The following is a 17,696-nucleotide window of genomic DNA, read 5'->3' as shown; positions in this document are numbered from 1 at the left end:
CATACACACACACATATAGGTATATCTCAACAATCAAATGTGGGAGCTTTAGCGTCGGATGTGTGACAGCGGATGGGCAGAGTGAGTGGACCATTGAGCGGCTTAATTGCTAAAATTTTTCAGGGATTTATTTTTGGAGTTGCTATTTTTTCTTTAAATTTTTTTTTTTTTTGTTACTTTTTGTTTGCGCTGCTGCGTAAGGGCTAAATTTTTGTGCATTTCGGATTTACTGAATTGGAAGCGATTTTTGACTGTAAGCTCTTCATCATGATCATCGCCATATTCAGCATTATTCACTTCTTCGTCATGGCCATCGTCATCATAATGCGCTGTCTCATCAACGCGTTTGCTGTTCTATGCGTTGCTTACTACAAGGGTGGCAGTTGTGGGATGCGACTTGAGCTTGCTCGCACAGAGGGTTGCTGCTTATTGGATGTATGTATGTATGTATGTATGCAAGTGCTGAGATTTGAGTATTTTAATTTATGCAAAACGCAAAATTTGTACAAAAGTGAGATAAGCATAAATTTTCGGATTTTCGGTTAATTTTCGGCGAGTCGCTCTTTTCAATTTTGCTGCATTTTTGCTGCTTAGAGGAGTAGAGTCAGTTGTCTGATGACTTTTTAATTAAGCGCAAAGCGGGTATTGCCGGAATTAGTAGTGGCAGAGGCGTGAATATTAGGGATTTGAGGCTGGTTGGATTGGGTTGCTAGCGGTATGCTCGCTGGTTATGTAGTAGTGGTGCGGAGTTGAACAAAATTGAAAATTTTAAACTATGAATTATTGATGAATAAATTATATGAGACATTAAATATGAATTAAATTTGAATGTTATAGTGGGTAGTGTATGTGTATGTTGCATTTAACCATAAAGCAATTTATTGGAGAAAGAGAGAAAGGTATTGAAAAAAAATTTTATTAAAAAAATACATATACTGGACCCGCCATCTATCGTTACGGATTTGAACTAGGTATTATTTGAAGAATGGTAACACTTAGCTTTCATCTGATTTGACAGAAAATTAGTTTTATTCTTCCGCTTAACGAAAATGGTTGTGTATACGCTCAAAGAACGCTGGCAAATATTGCGACATTACTTTGAAAAACATGGTAATGTTGCAGAATGTGTACGAAAATTACGTACGGCAATGGGAAGAGGAAAAGCACCGAATGAAGCGTATGTGCGTTACTTTGCGAAAAAAGTAAGAGAAACTGGGTTGCTTATTGACAAACCAACGCGTGACCGACCAAAAACCGTGCGTACACCCGAAAATATTGCTGCTGTGGCCGAGAGTGTTCGTGAATCACCAGGAACATCAGTTCACCGCATACAACCGCATACAATCGAAAATGTGTTGAAAAATTGGACCGATCGTATGGGATGGTGCATGGCTAGCCGAGGCAGCCATATGAATGAAGTTGTATTAAATCATTAACCAGAAGGATTGTACTTCAAAATAAAACAGTTTGGAAAAATATTGAGGAGTTTCTTTTTTATAGCATTTTTAATTCCGTAAAGTTATATGGCGGACCCTATACAAAAAAAAAATATGTACCTATGTGACCTGCTCTATGAAAAGGTACCTTACGTGTCAAAATATCGTTTTTCACTTTTTTGTTGATTCGAATAGTGTGTGAAAGGCTCTTTAAAATGGTGAAAACCAGTAAGTCATAATTTGTTTAAAAGTTTGTTAAAAGTAAAAAAAAAAGAAAAGTACAAATACGAAAAAGACTAGTTTTTTTGTCATGATACAAATTAGAATAATGAAGACAATAATTTGTGCAAATTAAAAACTGAACCATTCCTGGACAGTCTGAGGTGTAATGAATACGATACTGAAGTCTGTTTTCAAAAAATTTGTCACAAAAAATGTATTCATAACTTTATAAATGGTGGTTTTTAAAGATTTGTCAAAATTTTTGTCACGAATTGTGGCATTGTTTCAACATCAAAAGTTAATTAAAATATTTAAAAACTGTTATTCGGGGGCTTGCGAGGTCGCTGAATATGAATATGAAGTGAGATTATTTTAAATCAAAATGTACGGTACAAAAGCTAACTTATTTTTTAATACGATTTCTGCGATTTGCATTAACTTTTTCTTATTTATTTATATATAAAAAAAAATGTTTTTCACTGCTTCTGTGATTTTATTGATACTGTGATCTATGCTGAAGAAAATAAGCCAAACCGGATTGAAAAATATTAATATTTAAAAAAGTTACAAGGGTTTTTAGAAGTTTAAACTTTAACTGCTGTTTTCTCGAAAACTTGTTTTCGCACGTAAGGTACCTTTTCGTAGACCAGGTCACATATATATGTAAAAGAAATTATTATTATTTATTTATATATATGTAAGTATTTTGTGTATAAATGATTTTGTTTTATAAAATTTTTTTTGTATATAATTTTTTTATGAAATGTTTATATTTTCTTTCCAGCGTTACCCTATTAACTTTTCCCAAACTCAGAACACTTAATGAAAAATTGCTTCAAGTAAATAAAATATATTTGTTTCATATATTTTCATTCAATATTTCTGTTAAATATTTTTTATCCTTTTCACATCTAAAATTTCATATAAATATTTTAATTGATTTTGAATGCCAGCGCTGCCAAATATTGTCTCAGCTGCCTTTGTAATGCAACATTGCCAACAGCCGCAGCACCTATACACATATGTACATCTGTATGTATCAAATATCACATGACAACATGCGACACGCACAGCTGTTTGTGGCAAGTCTTGAAATACACCTTTTTCGGTAAATGAATGGGAAAATGAAATTCGATACTAATAGGCGGGCGAAGAATCTGTGAAGAATAGGCAGAACGCGGGCGAAGGGAGAATTTGAGAGAGATTAGAAATGGAAAAGGAAAATACAGAATCTCTAATTTAAGCAAATAAATAAAAAAATGTAAATATGTTTATTGGATATGTGTGTGTTGGATACACAGTCCACACTGGGCATGTGGAGGGAACACTTCTGCAATTTACTTGTTGACGATGACACACACAATTCCGCCCCAGTAGAAGATGACCCGATACCGCCAATCGATGATAATTTGGACGTTCCACCACCTAGTCATGACGAAGTCAGAGTTGTCATTCAGCGGCTCAAGAATAACAAAGCGGCTGGCGCTGACGGCTTGCCCGCTGAATTGTTCAAGACTAGCGGCGATGTGCTGATAGGGAGCATGCATCAGCTCATCTGCAAAATATGGCTAGCAGAAAGTATGCCCGACGATTGGAATCTCAGTGTTCTTTGTTCTGTACTGAAGAAGGGTGACCCGACAATCTGCACCAACTACCGGGGCATCAGTCTTCTAACCATCGCTTACAAGGTCCTGTCTAGCGTCCCATGTGGAAGACTTAAGCCGTTTGCCAACACACTGATCGGGCCTTATCAGTGCGGCTTCAGATGTGGTAAGTTCACCATAGACCAGATTTTCACATTACGCCAAATCCTGGAAAAGACCCATGGAAAGCAAGTCGACACCTATCATCTCTTTGTCGACTATAAAGCTGCGTTCGATAGCCCGATAAGGGATTGCCTGTACGCCAACATGTCTGAGTTCGGTATACCAGCGAAGCTCATGAGCAACACAACCAGCTCCGTCAAGGTATGAAATAACCTCTCCGAGCCATTCAGTACCATTCGAGGTTTCACACAAGGCGATCCATTGTCATTCCACCTCTTAAACTTCGTGATTGAAGGGGTGCTCCGAAAAGCAGGTGTTCATCGTAATGGCACTATTTTAACCATTAACCCGCCCTTAACAGCAACAACGATATCAGCCTGGAGATCAAACGGAGAATCACTCTTGCTAATAGGTGTTACTATGGGCTAAGTAAGCAATTGAGTAGTCGAGCCCTCTCTCGCATGACCAAACTGACACTTTACAAGACGCTCATCATACCCATGCAGCCGCTCTTGGGGTGTTCGAGAGAAAAGTTCTTAGTAAGATCTTCGGTCCTGTGCGCGTTGGCGAAGGCTACCGTTCAAGAATGAACCACGGGCTGTATGAGCTCTACGCCGACGTTGACGTAGTTCAACGGATCGCCATCCAACGCCTGCGTTGCCTAGGGCATGTCGTGCGTATGGATGAAGAAGCTCCAGCAAAGAAGGTGTTCGAGGGCGAAGTCCAAGGGAGCCGACGCAGAGGAAGATCATTGCTCCGGTGGAAAGACCAGGTGGAGTAAACTCTATGCTCGCTTGGTGTACAGAATTGGAGAAGGCGCGCGCGGAGCAGAGGCGCCTGGAGAGAGCTAGTGAGGTCGGCCGTACCTCGGTAACGGGTTGTTATGGCCACCTAAGTTAGTTAGTAAGTAAATGTGTTTAATACACAAAATTTAAAATATATTTCGTAATTACTAATGGAAATGTTTTAAGAAAATAAATTAATTTGTTTTTGTAATTTAATATTAATTTAAAGTAGTTAATAACTAATGCAAAAGTGTTGCGAAAATAAACTAAAATTCTTTTCAAAATTTATTGTTAATTTAAAGTAGATATACCAAATATTTAGGAAAAATTAATCAAAAATTTGAAATTAAAATTTTTTAGTAATAAATAATATTGTGTTGAAATATTTGAAATATTTTTATTATTATTATTAATTATTATTATTATTAATTATTATTATTATTAATATTTATTAACAATCAAATGGAATTATTGAAAACTTCATTTTATACGCATTAAAGTTACTAACACAGAAAGCTTCGAATAATTAAAATAAATAAACTTTTTGCTTTAAAATATCATTAAACGGTTTAAATTTTAATTAAACATGAATGAATTTTGGAAAAACTTACTAAAAATTCGTGTATTTTTATTTTCTTTTAAACTTTCAATCTAAATAAAATTACAGCTAAACTACATTTTTCTTTTCAAAGCAGCCATTTTTTATTTTACTATGACTTAAAAACATGTTCGCACAATAAAATAAAAAATCGGAAAATGTTACAGCAGCAGTGAACACGAAATAAAAGAATAATTCCAATACACATACACACATACATATGCATACATGTGCATTTAAAATTTGTCCATTAATTTGAAAAGTTAAATTTCCAAAGTGTCTCTAACAATTAAATTCTAAAACAATTTTCAATACAATACGAGCAGAGTAAAAATATTTTATTCATGAGCATTCGCATAAATATTTAACAAAACAAAACTACATATAGCTAAGAGTGTGAGAGTGTATGTGTGTGTGTGCGTATTATAAATAAATGTTTACCGTAGAACAAACAGAATAAATTTGCAAAATGTTTTGATTTTTGGCAAAATGTGTAACAATTGAAATGCTTGCCTGAATTTTTTGGTTCTGTTTTGAGTAAATGAAAATAAATGTAACAAATAAATGTTGAGGTTTAAAACATGGAATATGAATGAATGAAAAGCGAACCATAAAAAATTTACAAATTTGAGCGATCGAAAATTATACATAAATAATTCATGTGTTGAAAAGTTTTCAAATGCCCCTTTAACTAATTTTTGCAAAAAATTATTATTTCCAACAAAAAAAAATTATTTGAAATATTTTCAATTTGGTGTTACACGTCACGAGTTTGTTAAATTTGCAAATAATTAGACGAAAAAGCCATTACAAATTCAGTTTAAACGAAATACATATTTATTATCGCAGAGTTTTTCAATTGCAATCTAATTTTTAACTTTAACATTTCCCAACCATATTTTTTACACCTCTTCCCACATACGTCACCACCAAATGCAGCTCCGAACCATAATTCACTACATAATTTCATATTATTATTATTAATTCGGATTTGTGGGTGCAATACAGATAAATAAGGAAAACAAGAAGAATACATTGAAGAACACAAACGGCCACTTAACAACAAAAAGTGGAGGAAGGAGAAAACAAAAGCGTCAACAAAGGCCGGCTACTTGAACATTTGAAGACTGCGCAAAAAAGGACAACAATGACTGGTGGACAATCACTGGCAGGTTCGCAAAAGACACAATCAACAAACTGGTGACACGGCTAGTATTTTGAGACACATGCATACATACACACATCCTTACGAAGCAAGGCTCCTTTGTATGTGTGTGTGTGGGTGTGTGCATTCATTCATGTGTCCGCCACAACAGGCCAATTAAGTGAAGAGGTCAACACCAGCAGAAGTAGCAGCGACAGCGACAGCAACAGCTACAGTAAAAGCCAACACTGATTGTTGTTGTTGCTCGCAACAACATCACCTTTGATTAAAGCCATACCTTGTGCATAGTGAGTGTGTTTGTGTTTCCAACTAGAGTCTGTGAATAAGTGACTGAGAGTGAGCCAGAGAGTAACCGAAATCCGGCATCGTCTGCCTACCTGTGTTTTGTGTCGGGACGTGTTTCATTAGACACGATACGTGCGCCTGTTAAGGCGAGACCATGAAAAAGGGCACAATGAGTAGGGAAAAGAACTCAAAACAATAGAAGGAAAAATCAACATGCGAAAAAAAGTATGAGCGAAGGGAAAGAAAAGAGAGGCTCGAACCAAAACAAGAATGGGCACAAATCAAGAACAAACAGAATAATGCCAAAACAGAATACGAAGAATAGAATACGAAGAAGATATGTAAAGTAGAGTGGAAATTCTAGAAAATTCAAGAGCTATTTTTTCAGCAATTTCGATATTTTAGAGAAGAAATAAAGAAATGATGTGGTAACTGGATGATTGCGAATTACCTACCATACAGATGAAGAAGGAGAAACTATTTTCGATATATCAAACTTTTTTCATAAAAGAACAGAAAAAAATTAATAGAGAAAACTAAAATTCTTATAAACAATCAGTAATTGCCGGACTTTTACTGATTTTGTAGAACTTGAAATTAAATTTCATAAATTTATCAACTTTGTAAAGAAGGAAAGTAAGAAGAATAATAAAATAGGAAGATATTATGCAAGTAAATATGACTAGCGCATCTTTTAGTAGGGTTTGTGACTCTGTAGTATGCATCTAAGAACTTTATAAGGAAGAAGAGGAAAACTAAACAGAAAAATGGTATCAAAGTCCCGATTTACACAGGGAAGCATTTCGAAGGGTAACATTTTGTCCGTGAATTTTTGTTTCCCGTCCTGCTGACACACTGTATGCTTCTAATTCGTATTGCCAGTCTCAAAGAAGTAAACGTCAAAAACAAGTTTGCCCGGGTGTGAAGCATTAAAAGAGAATTTCCAGTGTCTTCCTTCCAGATGTCACTGCGTGTAAATCGGGACATACTTTGGTCTTTAATATTAAGGTAAAATCTTTGACATTTACTGTTCAGCGACACCAAATTAGCTTAAATTTTGTTTTTCTGGTAAACCTGTGTTATTGTATAAATAAGAGTCTAATAATGAATAGAAAAACTAAATAAAATGATATACTGATGCATACTAAAATAGCCTAGACTTTTAGAGAAAGTTGCCTTTTGCAGATGTCTTTTGAAAAACTTTCATGCACTATACTATTCCGTGCACTACCGAAGCCAATCGTAAGCCTTTCACGAACAATCAGTGCATTTCGCACTGGTTATTCAGGAACAACTAAAGCAAATAATTTCGATTGTAGTCTTCCATACTCGAGAGCATAAAATAATAGAAAACATCAACCCAATACTGAATGCCGCTTAGACAGGGAATTGAGACAGAGTGCCAGTTCAATAAACGAGTTGAAGAAGTTTTTGATGTGAGAATGAATTGTGGAAAGCAGAAGTAAATTATTTTTGCGTTTACTCAGTAGGTTGCAAAAGAAACAAAGATTACGGTACAGTAAGCTATAGCAAGTGAGGTAGATAGGTGAAATGGTTGAAGTACCAGTCTGGCACTCCCCAAGTAGAACTAAAGCGCCGTTTTGATAGCATTATGAGACCTTCAACAGGCAGATATCTATAGCCAACCAGAGCTGTTGGTGTAATGAAGAAGGTTGATGAAATTTAGATGAATAAGTGAGCGCAAAATGCATGTTTCGGTTTTTATCAAATATTATAAGCGCAGTTAGGAGTTCGGAATTGTCATTTTGATGATTAGTTTTAACTTTTTCCAGCTAATAATGCGCCAACTGTTGGTTTTCAAGAGCCTAATTGCACCAACTGGTTCATCAGCATAAAGCAATCACTTGACGTGTTCTCATAAAAGGTACACCAAAGAGTGAGGTCAGTTTATCTAAACAGATTTGGCAGTAGCGCTTGCCATTCATGCTAATCTTAGCACAATCAGTTTTGAAAACAAAAATGTGCAAATAAAACCCACAAGTAACTTTTTCGATGTTTCTGAGTACTGCCTTCCCTACAAACACGGGAATTCAATTCAATTGTGTTTTTTTTTTTGTTTTTTGCGTATTAAGAAATCTTTTTAGTTATTGTAGAAATGAGCCTCGTTGCTGAAATTTATTTGGCTTTTATTTTTTATTTTTCAGCTTATTTACCGAATGTGCGACACAAATGAAGGTCCAATGATTTGAATTCCTGGAACAACTGAATCTTATACGAGTCTGGGTACTAATACTTGCTCAAAAGTTTCTATTTAGTGGGCGTGCGGATGCCAAATTGTTGATAGGCTGCATGAATTTTTAACTTAGCCGGAATATGAGAGCGATTTTCAATAGCTGCTGAAATGTTTTCCTGTTTTATGAACTTTAACCAAATGAATTTTTTCAAGAAACAGTTCGAAGTCAATAAATCAAGTTAATAGATTTAAATTTTTCAAGATTTTTGAATTGAAATATTTTATGGTATTCTTCTATTAAATAAGTTTTTAGTAGGAGGATTGGTTGCCCATGAGATGGGGCCACGTGGATAAATAAATAATCAAAATTCCTCCATCGTAATACCATACAAGGGGCAAAAAAGAAGAAAAAGAACCAAATAGGTGGAAAAAGGGGCTTTGGATTAGAGGATGTCGACCAAAAGAGGCTTTTTACGTTCATATTAACCGCTTCAAGCTACTGATGAATTTCATCTGTTGTTTGATATTTAACCCGCAATCTCCGCAAGAGTAGCAAAAAAGTGAGAGCCTAGTGACTACAGCTGGGCAGGCAGCTGAGAAGAAGGGGCTGGGATGATACCAATGAGCAACTCTTGATGTACTTTCAAGATTATGCGGCCGCTTTTCTTCTTCAATCAGAAAATCTATATTTGTTACACTGCGTTATTGGTTCGCTAATATTATTACTATTATTATTTGGGGTTTTGTTTATTGTACATTCAGTTCACAAAAACTATTTATTGTACACTCATTTAATATTCAATTGAAGCCATTAAAGGAATATTTTAAACAATTTTTAAATCCGAAAAGTAAGTTCGCGGTCCATAAATTGATTTTCGCCATCATTGAATCTCAAAGTATGAATTAAACTTGAAAAATGTACCCATATGTCAGATATGAAGAGTGTGTGCGTTTTTGACACTGCCCGAAAATACCACAAACAAGTGAATGTGCAACGCACGCAGGTGTTGCAAGCTTTTAATTAAATTTTCCCTGAGTAACAAAAGACAATCTGCAATTGACTATAGAAAAAAAAACGCATGTGAGAACAATAGATGCGACCCGCAGCGCAGTCAATGACAGGAGTGGCACAGCAGCAAAATTATTAAAGCGAAAACCCAAAACCAAAAAAAAAATATTAGAAAGTAAAAATTGAAAATGTGAAGGCCAGCAATTTATGGTAAAGTTTGGTGCCAAAAAAATCAAATTGCTTTGCTACTTTTCAACTTTCGAGCGCAATCACTCACACATATGCAGATATTTAGTGTTTTTTATATGCAAAACCATTTCAGCTACTTGCCTGGTCTGCCATGTGTATTGCGCTGTGCCGTTGATACTCCTCCGCTGCTGTTGTTCGCTGCCGCAGCCGCTGCGGCCAATTCACCGGCGCGATGCGGCAAGTGCTGATATTCATAGTCGTATGGCGATTGCTGCTGTTGCAGATGTTGCTGTTGTTGCAATTGTAAATTTTGTTGATTCTGATGTTGCAGCGTATTTTGATGTGAATGTGTCGACGTTGGATTGTGACGTAAACTCATCATGCCGGCGACGCTACCGCCGCCACCACCACCACCACCGCCTGTCCCGCCGCCGCCGCGTGTATCCACATCCCGACAGTCCAGTGTCGTTTCGTATTCATACGGATTCATCGTGGTGGACTCCAACGGGCATTCGTCGTCGTCAGTGTCGGTGCCACCGTCGTAGATGTTCTCGGTGTGACGGTATGCGTGATGATTTTGCTTTGAGAACTTAATTTTGATGGCTTTTTATGTAAACAGCGGGACGAAGAAGTGATAGGTGAAAGTTGAAAAGTGTTGAAGTTGAAAGTGATGGCAGTCAATTGTGTTTATTATTACTTTTTTATATGCTGAATATATATTTTTTTTAAGTTTTGTTGAAAACTGGATTTTCATAAAATTTATGCGTGCGAAGTATTTTTGGATTGCACGCTTGGATTTTCAACTTTGCTTATTACATTTTTTTTTTTGATATTTTTTTTATAACTTCGTTGATTGCTTATTTCGCTTTTAATTCTTCACTTTTGTTTGTTTTTTTCTGCATTTATTGTATTGCAGTATACAATTAAGCACAATTGTTGGTATTTAGCGCCTTACAATTGCTTTTTTTCGTTGACTTTGGGCCGTTTAAAATCACAGTACTTTGAAAAATCACTAAAATGCCCATACCAGCATTATTGATTGCTCAAAATTTTTATTTCTGTTTTCATTCAATGCGTTTTTGCATTATTGATGATTTTCGAGATTCACTAATATTTCTGAAATTAAGGTAGCTTCTTTAAAAATTGCGAAATACATGTAAACAGTCCAAAACATTTTTAAAATTTTAAAGACTGCAGTTTTTTGCAATTGCGGGATTTTTGCGGAATTAAAATTTAGAAATTTTTAAAAGTTTTTTGCTTGAAAATATTTTTGATTTTTAAAAATTCTTTGAAATTTTAACAATTTTAGAATTCTTTAGTTTTTTGAAAAGGTGGAATTCCGAAATTTTTGAAATTTTAACAATGTTAGAAGACTTTAGATTTTTAAATATCCTGTCTTCTAAGATTTTTTAATATTTTCATTAAAATAAATTATTTTCAATGTACAAATAGGTACACCATTTTCTGGCATTATTCGAACTATTGCAATAATTTTTTTTTTTTTTAATTTTCAAAATACTGAATAATCCTATTTAATACTTATTACTTTAATTAAAGCTTGAATTATAAAATAAAATTTATATATTTTTAATTTAATTGCATTCAAAGTATATTTAAAAAAATTGCAATTTTTTTCTTTGCAAGTCTTTTCCTTAATAGTTGATTGCATTTGTATTAATATTTAAAAAAAAAAAAAATTTCACAAACAAGTCCTTTTGCAGGTCTTTTCCCTAATAGGTTTTTGCCCCCATATTTCTAAAATATTTTTATTGCAAATTCATTCTATTGCATTTAGGAGGCCTTTTTCTTAGCAGTTTGTTTGTTTTTTTATTAGAATTTTGTTTTTTATAAAATTTTGTCTTTAGCAGACTTTTCGTTAGTAGTTGCTTTTATTGCGAATATTTTGTTTAAATAAAATTTCTGCCCCTGAATTTGGTCCTTTTCAAGCAGCCCTTTTCTTCAATAGTTTGGGTATGTTAAAAGTATTTTTTATACATTTTTTCTTCACCAATTTGTCCTTAAACAGTTAGCAGTCCTTTTCATTCATATTTTGCTTGCACTTCAATTAAATAAATAAAAAAAATTAAAATATTACTGGCTTCTCTGAATTTATGCTTGCTTCTATATTTTCGAAATTTAATTAATTTTTAATTTCTAGATTTGTACGTTTGCAGTTCGCAGTCCCTTTCCTTGATGGTTTGCATTCCAATTTAATTAAAAATGAAAAAATATATTACTGCCTCTTCTGAATTGAAAAATTTATTTCGAATACTAATTTTGATTGAAAAGAAATTCTTAGTTTCTTGGATTTTTTGCAATTTCATTTTAAATTTCGCACAGTCTAGGGCTTGTTTTGAATAATTGCTACTTTTTCTAATGGAATTTAATTTAATTTCAGCTATAGCTTCAGTGAACTGGTTTATAGTTTTGAATTTATTTGGAAAACAGTTTTTTTGTTATCAATCGTGTTTTTTGTTTTTTTTTTTTGTTTTTAATAATTCGACGTCATTTCCCTATTTATTTTATGTTGTATTTTACTTTGCCTTGATTTCTATTATATTTTATTTTACTATTTAGTTTTATAAATTGCTCTTTCTGCACTTAGCAGCTTTTTTCCTTTTAAATAATTTTTTTTGCCTCGATTTTTATCTTTTTTTTCTGAATTACTAAAACCTTTTGGTGATCGTTTATGAATATTTGTTGCTTCCATAATGTTTTAATGACTGAAGTCATTTACTCTTTTTTTGTGATTTAAATATTTCACAGTTATAATGTATTTTTTTCACTTCGCATTTTCGTCCTTTTGCAAACATGGTTTTCCTTTTAAGTAAAATGTGCCTTGCCTTACCGCTATGCCAGCGCATTTTGCTTAAAAAACCTTAAAAATTAGTTATCCATAAAAATGTTTCGTTTATTTTTCATCTTCTTTAATTTCATGAAATCATTTAGCGTTTTTTTCTTGCGGTTTTAGCATTTAATTATTATTTTTAATGCAATTTAGTGGTCCAAGATTGTTCTTTTAAGCGAAATATTCTTTGATTTCACGCTCTTCTATGGCATTTAAGTTTAATAACATTTATTCGTGCTCATCTGCATTTTCGGTCCGCCTATCATTTGCTGCCTATGCACGCCTCTTGGGCAAATACCCAAGGGCTGGTAATAAAATTTATTTAAAATGCCTTTAGCCAACTTGCGGGGCGACTTATTATTACTTTACGCCGCTGAAGTTTGTTTTTGTGCTGTTCCTACTTTTCGCCTCTATTTCATATCCGCTTTATTGGCGTGTTTTCGCTGCTTTACGCATTAAATCCGTTTTTCCTGTTGACCGCCTCACTCATAAATATCCTGCAGACGAAAGGCTTTTGCACTGCCTTAAAGGTTCTCCCTGGTTTCAAATATTTTTTTCATGCACACAAAGTTTTTTTTCTACTTCAGCGTTCCGCTTTTGTTCTTTACGCATTCATAGCAAATGTTCTTTTTCGTTTTGCCTAAGCACTGCTTTGCTTGCCTCCGCACCAGCTGCTGCTCAACCATTTGCTTCCTCACTTTTTATAGCTTTTCCGGTTATTGATTTCGCTCATCCTTGACTTTTAAAGCTTTTGCCGAAATTTTCGCTGTGACCCTCCTATTTTATGTTTTTTATTACTTTTCTTTATCCCACTTTTTCGTAATAATTTCGCTTTACCGCTCAAGGCTTTAAGGCTTATGCTTAAATTTCTTTCGATTTTTGTTGCATTTCAGCGAAATCAGCTCAATTCACTGTGGTGTTGCTTGCAAATGTAATAAAATGTAATTTATTGGAAAATTCAAAATCCTATTGAAGCGTTTCGCTCAGTTCTTTAACGCATTTCGTCATTCTGGTTTACACTTTAGTGGCTTATTGGGCAGCTCACAAATTTTTATGGGCCTTTTGGGGCACTGATACTTTTGCACTCATTTTGCTGAGTGAACGCACTCGCAAAAATATTTTATGAGATTATTACTAAAAAGAAAACTAACCATTTAACTTTCCTTGGGCGAAGAGGTGCCCTACGTAGACTAACGCGACTTGCACACTCCTTTTAGATGTTTTGATAAACAAATAAACAAATCTGCAAATCCAATGCGTAGGTGGGACAAATCACAAAGTTTCGCGTTCGTTTTTCATACACATTCGTTTATGCGTCCGTGTACGTGCGTGCGTGTGTCGGTATGACTTTTCGTTATTCCTTTGGCGAGTACTGCTGCCGGCAGTAAATGCTACTGACTAGCCTGCCTGCCGCTTGCCTTTCTTGCCCAGCAGCTTCCACTGCTTCGATTTTGTATGCTGCTACTTTAATATATAAAATTTCTACACACTTTTCACACATTCGCAAAATTTCCCAATTCTCTTACAGCACTCACTATGTTTAAGTATTTGCACATTTTCCACTTGGGCTGCACATTGATTTTCTGATTTCCTGCTTTTGATAAACGGGTAACCAATATTTTTGAATGAATTATTAACGAAATTTTCACACGCACATTTTATTTATTTAGATTTGCTACTTTTTCACGATTTCCTGCCGAAATTTTCGTTGCTTGGTTTAGGTATTTTCATGGTGCATTTGCTTTTTTCCATTCAGCACGCGCGCGTATAGCTATTGTAAGCTAGAAATTATTACTTTTGCTCGTCGTGTGCAGCACACGATTCAACGATACGCGTTTGTGTATATTGCACGGCGACGGATATACAAGCGATAATTCCGTACGGTGTCCGCGCGTAAATTCCCAACGATTTCGTTAGAGCGAACGACGTTTTGAGACTGAAATTTTGTGTATATTGCTGGCAACAAAACAGCCAGCAGGCTGGCAGGCAAGCAGGCAGCGGCAATGGCAACGGCTACGGCAGCAGCAGAGCAAGCAGGCTGATATGAACGAACGAACTCAATTGTAGCAGTGCGAGGTGGTGCGAGCGCGCTCTCGGCTCAGTGTGTGAGCACAAGAGCGCTCTCACGCAATTAGAAGAGTATATCAGGTTGAACGGAACATGAGAATGTGTGCATGAGTATTTAACGAAAGGTTGACATTGCAGGCGCAAGCGGAAGTGGAAGTCAGCTACCGCCAGCAAAAGCCCCTAGTCTTTTAGTATGTGTAGGTGAATAGCCGTGGCGTAAAATGGAGAGAAAAGCACAAGTAAAAGAAAAGCGCTGAAAACGCACTGCATTTCAGTGGTATCCAGCGCAAGCACACAACACAGCTCATATGTATGAAAATGCAAATCGCTTGACTGAACGAAAACAGTGAGCGCCACTTTTTTACTTTACTCACACAACGCAGTTCAATCAAACAAGTTCAGTGGTATTCGCGCCTTGCGACAACGTCTTTATGCTTCGTTAAAGCAGCGCAGCCCAACGCTTCGAAGTATACTTGCTCACAGCAGTAAAATGAGTGCATTGAGCATTCGTGGAGCAAAGCTCCTCCTCGCAGCAGCCGCGCTATCATGTTTTTGGCCCCAGGGCGACACAGCGAGCCCGCGCTCATTGTTTTCCAATTGAAATGAAAACACGAATCGTATTTTGTGCAGCGCTAACAGTGCGTATGCGCGTGCTCTCGCATGCTCAATTCGAAATTTCTGCAGCTAATCTGCATAGAATGCCAGTATGCCGTGCAGCATACGCGCTTTGTTTAGGCTTTGATAGCTACGAGTTCGCGGCAGCAAGTGACCATCGCAGCAGCCAACGGCGCTGCCAAAAGTGGTTACATCAGCGCAGCTTGTGCGGGTGGCCAAATAGCGCGCATGTGCCAGTCAAGTCAGCGCGCGTTCACGCTCATTCTCTGTGGAGTAAGCTCTCAATAGGCGCTGACTTCTTGCATACTTATTCTCACTTTTCAGATTGCTCATTGCGTGCTCTAACTTGCAGCGAGCGCTTAGTAAGCAATACGCTCACTTTAAAAGTTTCGTTAAGTTTATCTGTGTGCATTGTTTATAGCCGCTTGGTTATGCTAACGTATATGTGTATGCGTGGTGTGTCCTTTAACATAATCAAAGTTAGCTTGTGTGTATGTATGTACGCATGTGTGTATGCATGCGCGGTGCTCAAACAAGATACGATTTTAACTGAACTTAGCGAACGCTTACTGGGCGATTCCTGCTGGTATAAAAAGTTTAAATACCTACAGCGTAGTTACTGCACAGAACTCAGCGTCTTGCTTCTGTTAGTTTGCAACAGCAGGGGAAATGCTAGCCAGCTGTTAAGGGATTACCTTGAGCCGTTAGGTTACATTGTTATTCTACATTTGCTGTTTGATTGGTGTGCGGAAAAGGAAGTTGCAGTGAACTTTATGAGCTGCCAAAAGGGGGAAGTTTACATAAATATTTTTATCTAAAAAAGTTATGTTATATTTTTATACCTTTTACTTGCCTGCATATTTGTAGGTATCTTTTATTTTAAGATGACAATGGAAACAACGCTAAAGTGCTTTAAGTCGCACATATCCTTGTAGTTTTTCAAAATAATATTTGCAGCAAAAAAACAAAAAAAAATTTAGAGAGACTGAAATCTTGAAGACGTCTTTTCCTACTGAGGATGCCCAAAAATATTAATTTTATACCCGCGCCAAGTTTTAAATTTTTTTATATAGTCAAACAGCCCTCTTAGCTTTAAAGTCACCTATAAGCAATTTTAAAATTGTCACACAATGCAAAGAAAAATTGAACGCTTTAGCGCGCACGGCAGACATCACTCTCATCTGAGTACCTGGCTATAGGAAGATAGAAGGAAATGATAAAGCTGAACTGATAAGACAGGAGGCATCGTATAACGAATCCGAAGCGGTAGAAATAGGCTTTCTCAAAGGCGTGCGCAAAAGGGAAATATTCTCGCTATTCCAGAAGTAGGCCGGGGACAGATGGACTAACACGGATACCTGCAAAGTAACCAAATAAACGTGGCCCAATTTCAACAAATCCAGAGCTGGTTCAGAATTAAGTCAACAATAACCTTCCGATGGCCTTTGAGAGAGACGCAGTGGCCGTACATTGATAGATCTAGAAGCTGCAATCAAGAAGAATCTAAGGAAACAGTCTTTTACTACTGAGTGCCCAAGTCTGGGTGCTCTACGACAAAGAATGCAGGGGAAATTCTGGATGGTTAACTTGAAAGAAATGGGCTTCTGGTTGGTTAACTTCAGAAAATAGACGACATAGGCAATTTCATAGTCTCATCAAGTTGGTTCGAGTAATAAAAAGCAGTGGTTCCAAAAATTGTGCATCAAAATGGCATCTTCTTTGCTAATGAGGTCTGGGCTGTATCACTCAGACAACACCTTCAGCACCACCATCACCAATGGGTATTATAATTTTTTTTACAAAATCTTGTAAATGGTAAGTTTCTGCTACAATGGCATTTGACTGCTAGCCTTCAATTCCTGAAAAATTAATGATGTGGGAAAAATATTGATATCGACTTATTACTGCAAGAAGAACCGATTATTCCATAAAAATAAATACATTTTCATAGTCAAGCAGTTTGGCGGATTGCTAGAAACTAAAAATTGTATTCAAAGCTCAATGTAAAAGAACTAATTCTGGCTTTAACGTTTTCATGTACACCTCTTGAGCCAAAATTGCAATGCCAGAAACATTTGAACAATGCAAATGTCAAATAAAAGCGCTTGATGTGACAGTCAGCGTGCCAAACTAACTTAGCGGTGAAAAGAAATAAGCGAGCGAACAGCCATGCAAGCCAAGGCGAATGGAGTGACGCCGCTGACAACAATCACGAAGGCATAAATTGCATTACTCACTCCCTCTCGCTCATTCCTTCAGCCATCCACTAGTGGACTCATTTATGAATGGACGTTTGTAGTTAATGGGTTAACTTTTTGAAATTCGCAAGGTAGCTAGCGACACAACAAATGTTGCAACAAATAGAACAATAAATGTTTGAGGAAGTCTAAAGCGAGCTGCAAGCGGAGGCAAGTGCGTGTGTGAAAATATGACATCTTCACAGCGTCTAGTATGTAGTTGACGACAAACAGAACGCAGGCAAATTTAAAAAAAAATGTTAGAACACAAAAAAAAAAA

General features: G+C 36.0%; 1 protein-coding gene across 3 annotated transcripts; it reads right to left on the bottom strand.

Moving 5' to 3' along the window:
• Nucleotides 1–6,827: 6,827 nt before the first annotated feature.
• On the bottom strand, nucleotides 6,828–14,427 carry LOC128860608 (teneurin-m-like). Of its 3 annotated transcripts, none has more exons than XM_054098235.1 (2): nucleotides 13,649–14,427; nucleotides 6,828–10,765 (listed from the first exon to the last, which is right to left on the bottom strand). In XM_054098235.1, the coding sequence occupies exon 2, from the start codon at nucleotides 10,137–10,139 to the stop codon at nucleotides 9,783–9,785; it is 357 nt and encodes a 118-aa protein (XP_053954210.1). In that variant the 5' UTR covers nucleotides 10,140–10,765; nucleotides 13,649–14,427; the 3' UTR covers nucleotides 6,828–9,782. The 3 variants fall into 3 exon arrangements, with proteins under 3 accessions (XP_053954210.1, XP_053954211.1, XP_053954212.1); XM_054098236.1 differs by having other exon boundaries at nucleotides 14,033–14,427; XM_054098237.1 differs by having other exon boundaries at nucleotides 14,153–14,427.
• Between the last annotated feature and the right edge of the window lie 3,269 nt (nucleotides 14,428–17,696).

The sequence above is a fragment of the Anastrepha ludens genome, chromosome 4 (assembly GCF_028408465.1).
Source record: "Anastrepha ludens isolate Willacy chromosome 4, idAnaLude1.1, whole genome shotgun sequence".
Classification (NCBI taxonomy): domain Eukaryota; kingdom Metazoa; phylum Arthropoda; class Insecta; order Diptera; family Tephritidae; genus Anastrepha; species Anastrepha ludens.
This window is presented reverse-complemented; position numbering and strand designations above follow the sequence as displayed.

Excerpts from the sequence above, each read along its gene's own strand:
- LOC128860608 (XM_054098235.1), bottom strand. The coding sequence starts at position 10,139 with ATGAATCCGTATGAATACGAAACGACACTGGACTGTCGGGATGTGGAT.